The 7,839-nt window shown below is 31.5% G+C and overlaps 1 protein-coding gene across 1 annotated transcript; it reads left to right on the forward strand.

The window, feature by feature from the left end:
• The first annotated feature begins 959 nt into the window (after positions 1-959).
• LOC119834632 (sodium/hydrogen exchanger 9B2-like) lies at positions 960-7,687 on the forward strand. The gene is made up of 13 exons (XM_038359051.1): positions 960-1,120; positions 2,664-2,717; positions 2,797-2,820; positions 3,255-3,282; positions 3,527-3,669; positions 4,212-4,443; positions 4,902-5,071; positions 5,418-5,632; positions 5,778-5,949; positions 6,133-6,287; positions 6,354-6,518; positions 6,900-7,083; positions 7,391-7,687. The coding sequence occupies exons 1-13, from the start codon at positions 1,063-1,065 to the stop codon at positions 7,465-7,467; spliced, it is 1,677 nt and encodes a 558-aa protein (XP_038214979.1). The 5' UTR covers positions 960-1,062; the 3' UTR covers positions 7,468-7,687.
• The last annotated feature ends 152 nt before the right edge of the window (positions 7,688-7,839 follow it).

The raw sequence follows: 7,839 nt of genomic DNA on the forward strand, positions 1-7,839 counted from the left end.
AACGCAGCAAGCCCGCATTTATATTATTACCCGCCAAGTGGTTTGCTTTTTTTAGTTCACTGTTCCGCGACACTTTCGAGTGTTACATTTGTATGAGACTGTGCATGCTTGGATATATTTTTATTTAAGCAAAGTGTAGAATACTGTAACAGATAAGAATAGGATTTGTTTTGTAAAGAAATAGTTTGAATGCCTGAATTTTTTTTCATGTCAATAAGTTCCCGTATGAAAATATTTAATACCTATTTAATATTATACTTATTTAAGCATTCATATGTACGTAATTATTACTCAAAACAGATACTTTTACTGTAACAGTTTACTTATAGTTAATTATGAAAGTAAGTTATGATGACGGTTACCTTCTTAAATAATGTATAATTTTTGTATTTATATTTTAATTTTCATTTCTCTCAGAATTCATTAAAAAAATCACGTTGAATGTATATTGAGTTTTAATGCAAATAACGAAAAAAAAATGTATTTCGTTGTACAAAACCGACTCAAACGAGTAATCCTACTAATCCTAATTTCCTACTAGTCCAACTAATATTATAAATGCGAAAGTTTGTAAGATGTGTGTCTGTTCCTCTTTCACGCAAAAACTACTGAACCGATTGCATTGAAATTTGGAACTGGTATAGGCAACTTTTTATCCCGATATTCCTACGGGATACGGACTTACGCGGGTAAAACCGCGGGGCGCAGCTAGTATTGTAATAATTATTAAAATATGTACTACTAAACGGCCTTCAAATTTACCTTTGCTGCTCTGATAGAGTGAACAGTCTAATACCTACCAAAACAGGTTTATAAAAACAATTGATGAAAATAGCCTGATACATGGATATATTATATTATTAGTCACCTAATATTTTGTCAGAAAAATAAAACACTTTTCGTAATTGAATATACTGCATTTCTCAAAGAATATCAGCCGGTAAAAATTGCGTCATCTAACGGTTCTATTCTGACGTTTAGTTATAAAGATGGCCGGGCATTCGAGTGCGTAAATTGGGAATCATGTGACATGCCCGAAATTAATAAAAGTCACAAGCAGCCATGAGTCACGACAAGTTTAACTACGCTAAAGTAAACCCGACTGAACTAAATTCATCACGTGAGTGACACCACATAATGTAACATATGACTAATGTTATTATTGACCTAATATTACTAACATTGCACAACTTATGTGTATCCCTGTGATTAACCTGTAAGTTGTAATATATTTAGCATTGAAACAATAAGATAAATGTATTGACAACATAGATGCGTAATTCATTGATTCACATTAAGCGAAATAATGACCTTGAATCGTTATACAGAACATGCAATAACAAATTTCTGACAGTAATCTTTTTTTTTCCAATAAATTTATGTGTTGAACAGTGAACACACTTCTCCGCTTTTACTCCAGCTGACACTTGACATGACTTGACAGCCTGTGTTGCCAACTATTGCCGAAACACTTCATAAAAATAGATAATATGTATACCGCCTGGAATATAATTATAAAACTCCGATGTTGTATCATTTTTGTTATTTATATTTCTCTAAAAAGATGGTTAAATAGTATGAATTACTCATAGATTATAGTACACTGAATAAGTAGAATAGTTGCAAAATACGTAGGAATCGAGGCTTGAATACACATGATAGAGTTAAAAATTACTTTAGTTAGCTACTTTATATAAAAATTAAATCAATCTTTACTATTCATTTCAATTTTCTTATCAACGGAAAAGAAGTTCACCGCTAAGCATATACGTTCCTTGTTGACTTTTGACTTGCGCACTTTGGCATTATCACGATATAAATAAATGTATCTACCTATATGTTTGCTAGTTTCATTGCAAAACAAACGCGGGAACGACGTTTATTTTCAGTTGTCGATAGTTTAGAGTAACATTTTTAATATAAATTATGCAGTAATGCGTGATGTGTTCATTTATATTATCTATTAAAAAACGAAAAACGTTCCTGTATGTTACATTCATTAAAACTGTAAGTTCATAATATAATTTATTCGAGCTTTATACACTTATTACATTTTTTTATATCACCGTCGGCAATGGAGCTGGTGGGTCGCTTGATGGTAAGAGCCGAAGCGTACTCGACTACCACAAATATGCTATTGTTGTAAAATACGATAAGTGTTATTGAACATTCTATAAATTATATTAGTTATATTTAAGTATTGATTTTCATGAGACCAATCTTTACTCTTCCTATATATAATTGAAAAAGTAGCTCTGTCTGTCTATCTCGTCTTGTGGAAACCTCTTAACCGATTTGGATGAAATTTGGTGCCCAGATAGCTTGAGACAGGATATTGAGGACACAGGATAGAAAGGTTTTATCGGAAATTCCACAGAAACGGAATCTGTGCCTGTGCGATGATGTGGGCGGAAAGCTTATGATGAAAAATTTAAATTTTAGGCCATTTCTCCTACCTATTTACAAGATAGTTTATTTTTAATCTGATAAGCGTTAATTTCACCCATTCGTATCTAAATGTCAATAGTTGTTTAGCTACTTTATTTACTTTGCTACCTTATATTGATGTGAATACTACAACTTTAGTTAACTTTCGTGAGATTATTTTAAAATGTCTTGGTTTATAAAAATGTGTAAAAATAATAATTGCTGTAAATTCACAGATCGACGACACAGCTATGAAAGTCTAGATATGATTCAAAACAGACACGATACAGGTAGTTGTTTTTTTTTTTAACATTATTTAATATTCTTTTAATTGTTTAATTTTTAATATTTTTTATTGTTTATCTTTAGCAGAACGAGTTTATACATTTGTCGGTATGTAAAAATTACGGGGTCGGATCTTTTCACAACTCTGCATGGTGTATTTACACTATTAAGATATCTATCAATATAGTTTTATTGGGAAAGACAATTTGCACTATTGATACTTTAAGTTTAATTTTCTTTATTGTTCGTGATCTTGCTCTTTTCATTTTATTAATATTCAAATACGGTACTACAAGGAGGCTTTTTACTATTTGGGCTTAAATCTATGGGCTTAGCGGACTGCTTTAATAAATAAGACAATAAAAAATATTGTTATAAATATGGAGGTAAATTGGGATCAAATTAAGTCTAATCAAATTTATAAAGATATTTAAATAGAGGCGTTTAATACTAATGCCAGTTGATGATGAAGGTGATACTAATAAAATCTTTAATATTTATCAAAATTAGTAGGTTATTTAACATGCCTTCAACTATTTCAGATAATAAACACGACCAGGAAAATTTAAAGTAAGTCACTCAATATTGTCAAAAAATTGTACCTACGTTATACAAAACCCTGATAAATACGTAAAAAGTCATCCATAATTATTTAAAAAATGAAAGCGTCTTACTTTAATGTCCTATTAATGATTGATATTTATTAAAAGCAACATTCTTAGTTTATTTTTAGCAAAAAATAGTCATGAAATAACGTATACATTTACATTAATTTTCAATACGTACTCCTAATAAAAAAAAAACATCATTTTAGGTGGTGGCAAAAGTTTTGTTTACGATGTCATGAACCGGATCCGACGCCCTCTTCGGGGCCTTCATGGTGGGGTAAAACATTTCCTTTTCCCCTATTTCCAACATTTAGACAGACAGCTCAACAAATATGCATCATTGTTTTCTGTAAGTACAAATCTCATATCAAATCAAATCATTGTAATTGGTAGGTAATTACTATGAACTCCAATGGGTAGCCGGAGTCCCGTACCCTTCTCTTTACCCTTCCCAGTCCATTCCTTTAGTTCCCGTTAATTCTTACCTTCTTTCTCCTTAAAAACGAGCAGTGCATTGCAAATGTTCATGGGCGGTGGTTATCACTTACCACCAGGCGAACCACGAGCTCAGTTGCTCGTTATTATATAAAAAACTCAAGTAGTAAATACAACAGCCAAAGCTGTACTAGAAGGTGACTCTTTGTAATATTTATTACTTTATCCGTGGTCAAAGTCAACTTATTTCAGCCAAGTTATAACGCTCTACATGTCTGAGCTGTGAGTTACATAAAAAGATGAAGAATCCCTTATAAACAGGACTTTAAAAACTAAAATAGTATTAGCTTTACTTATTACGTTTTTGAAAACATATTTAAATCGAATGAATAAAAAAATCTTTTTAATTTTCTTCAAACAATAAATTCGTTTTTAACACGACTTTATGTGTTCCAGTTTTCTTAACATGGGGTGTTCTGTACGCCGAAATCGGAGACCCTGTCGGTCTAAATGGAGAATTACTTAGCATGACCTTACTAGTCATAGCATCGTATTTAGTAGGGTGGATTTGGCTTAAAGTCACAACTTTACCAGCACTGATCGGCATGTTACTTACTGGAATTTTGTTCCAAAACTTACACTTGGTGCACATGACTGATACTTATCGACAACTTAATCAAGATCTGAGGTTAGTTTTTTTTTATCTTCTAAGACTTTGCATTGATCGGTGTGAAAGTGTTTTTAATTACAAACACGCATGTGAAAAATCTTATTGTTAACCAGCGGGGTTTAAGATTACGTTAATTAAATAACAGATCTTTTTGCAAGCACAAGATGTCAAAGATCCATCATATTATCATATAAAATCCAACATTATATGGTGGAGATCCTTGTCTCTAGCGTCATAATATGTCTATCTACTTATCGACATTAACACAAAATATTTGTAAATATTTAAGAACCTGACGTGGCTAACACATAATTGCATAGATATAAAAAAATTTTGAATTTTTACCTACTTGCACCTGAACGATGACCTTTTTTAAATTCCTAATGAGGATATAATAAAGATATCTCAGATTAGATACTTGCATCGTATTTGGTACACATACAAAAGCTCATAAGAAATCTTATTTACGTTTACAGAAAAATTGCTCTAGTTATAATATTGATGAGAGCTGGATTAGGTCTCAACGCTGATGTGCTCAGAAAGCATTACATAGCTGTTTTACAACTAGGGCTACTCCCTTGGCTTGTCGAATGCGTGGCCATTGCTGTCACTTCACATTATTTATTAAATTTGCCATGGATATGGGGTAAGTAATATAACATATTGAATGAATCTAAACTCAGAACACTACTCTAATGTCCATTTTTCTTCAAGTGACTAATTGACTTGAAGGTATTAATCGGTTGCATAAATTAATAATCAATTGTCAATGAAATTGATGTCGTATTCAGTAATTAGTTTGTTGAAAACATAATGTTGGATAACAAATATTACTTCGCGCGTCCCTAGTAAACAATTACTTTTAACATCAGGTGGCCCGCATTTCCTTGCTGTGTAATAAGCAATAATTACTACCTCAAGTGATGTCTTATGAATATATGATTACTACTAGCTGTATAAGAATAATCTCAATAATTTTGTCTTTCCTCCAGGATTTCTTTTAGGCTCCATGATTGCTTCCGTATCCCCAGCCGTGGTAGTACCTTGTTTATTTAGACTTCGGGAGGCAGGTTATGGAGTGGCTAAAGGCATTCCTACTTTGTTATTAGCTGCTGCGTCAATTGACGACTCCGTTAGTGTTGCTGTGTTCGCAATTATATTGAATGCTATGTTTTCCACGGGATCTACTACATTCAATATTATTAAGGTAAATAGTATTGGTACTTTAAATGCATAAATGCAGTTTGTTTTTCTCTATGTTTTAAAAAATATTCCCAATTATGGTAAATTAGATATATACAGTTCTAAGGTAGTGAATATAATATATGCATAAAACCAAATTAATTTTTAAGGGACCATTATCAATAATAGCAGGAATAGTATTGGGCGGATTATGGGGAGGAATGACATCTGTAATTCCAGAAAAAGGAGACACCTACGTAGTTCCTTTGAGATTCTTATCGCTATTTTTGGGAGGTTTATTCGCACTTTTTATATCAAATTTGATTGGATGGAGTGGAGCAGGTATGGTTATTAAAGAATAATTTTTTTTTATGACGTTAAACAAAAACTTTATACTATGTATATGTTCGTTTCATGTCAAAATACGTAAACTTTAGTCTTTTGCAGTAATACCAGTATATATAAGCTAAGTTGGAAAAGTAAATAATTATAGGTTCGTTTCTTTTTTCGTTTTGTTCTTTTTAGGTCCTTTAGCAATAGTGTCATCTGGTTTTATGGCTGCATACTTTTGGGAAAAGCAAGGATGGCCAGTAAATAAAAACCCCGTGAGCGACTTATTTAGGATACTGTGGATATTTTTTGAGCCAATTCTTTTTGCTTTTACAGGAGCACAAATTACGGTAGGTCCTTGTTATCATATTGTTGTTGTTAAAATGCTTATATATTTAAATATTTTACTTTTTTAGCTTAGTGCACTTGATCCAGATGTAATATCTATGGGTGCTGTTTGTCTTCTATCCTGTCTAGCTTTGAGGGTAGTTGCAACTTTCCTTATTAGCTTTGGATGCGGTCTTAATCCAAAGGAAAAGCTTTTTATTGGCCTTACTTGGATGGCTAAAGCCACCGTGCAGGTAATCATAATATAATTAATAAATATTTATTTTATTTTTCCTTTTTTTGAAGCCTATGTAATTTCCTGAATCTTTACTATTTGTGGAAGCATACATTTTATAGAGAAAATAATATATTTTTTACACGCATACATTAGCTTCACCTGTATGTTTGTTTGACCTTTAGACTCGATTTCAAACCAGTTTAAACGGACAAATTAAATTTTAACTTTGCAAACTTAGCAAGGCTTACAATACAATAATTTCATGAGTTTATCTAATTTTCCTGATTAGGGTCGCCAGGATTAAATAATCTTAGTTTAAGAGCGAGTGAAACAAATAAGTTGATTCTATCATTAAAGCGTGATTATAAGATTAAAACTATATTTAATTATTTATAAGGCAGCATTAGGCCCCGCAGCATTGGACCTTGTGAATAGCGGGCAGTCCGCAGGAAATCCTAGAGCTGATGAAGAAATTTACGCCAAAAGTATATTGGCAATGAGTGTACTTAGCGTCGTAATTTCAGCTCCCGCTGGCGCTATATTTATTGCACTTACAGGACCAAAATTGTTAAGTAAAGATTGTAAGTATTCGACACATTAAAAAGTTGTCATTAATTCTATTCAAATTGGGTCAAAATAAAAATATAATCTGTATAGAATAATAAAAAAATTATCGTATTAAAGGCATATTTTCTGATGACGCCGAACACGCATTCAGTTATGATCATTGTTATTGGCAGTTATGGTCCTTGGTTCTGTTAAAAAACAATAATTATATGTGGGCCTGTACGATATTTCGATCGAAATAAGACTGATCGTGGTTAAATTATTGTAACCACATAAAAATATCATAAATTAGCCATAAAGCGCTTACCGTTTATTTTTCAGCACCAACCGCTGATACCGTAGAAAATACTGAAAGAGCGTACGACGTTCAAGAAAATGGTACATCAACGGACTTATGACGAAAAGAACAAAATTATTAACGCATATCAATTTTTTATAGAATATTTGTTATAGACAAAATATATTTCACGTTAGATTAAACAATATTATAGTTGTACTTACAAAACTGAAAATATTTAAATTTTTATCTTCATAGTGTACTTAACGTTGATAATATTCAATGTTCATTTACAAAAGTACTTATTTTTATTAAAAATAAAAATTAAATGTCGTTTTAAACCACGTTTTATTGTATTACAATAACTACTTGAATAAACTGATTACACGCTTTTTTCGACTAATATATTTTTTATTTTTTTTTATTTTTATTTTTTAAGGATCACAAATGGTTGTTACATGTAAACTTAAGCTACAGATCGTTTTTAAATATA

Source organism: Zerene cesonia, chromosome 19 (assembly GCF_012273895.1).
Source record: "Zerene cesonia ecotype Mississippi chromosome 19, Zerene_cesonia_1.1, whole genome shotgun sequence".
Classification (NCBI taxonomy): domain Eukaryota; kingdom Metazoa; phylum Arthropoda; class Insecta; order Lepidoptera; family Pieridae; genus Zerene; species Zerene cesonia.

Excerpts from the sequence above, each read along its gene's own strand:
- LOC119834632 (XM_038359051.1), top strand. The coding sequence starts at position 1,063 with ATGAGTCACGACAAGTTTAACTACGCTAAAGTAAACCCGACTGAACTA. Across the intron at positions 3,283-3,526 it reads CACGACCAGGAAAATTTAAA|GTGGTGGCAAAAGTTTTGTT; the intron begins GTAAGTCACTCA and ends ACATCATTTTAG. Across the intron at positions 5,633-5,777 it reads CTACATTCAATATTATTAAG|GGACCATTATCAATAATAGC; the intron begins GTAAATAGTATT and ends TTAATTTTTAAG.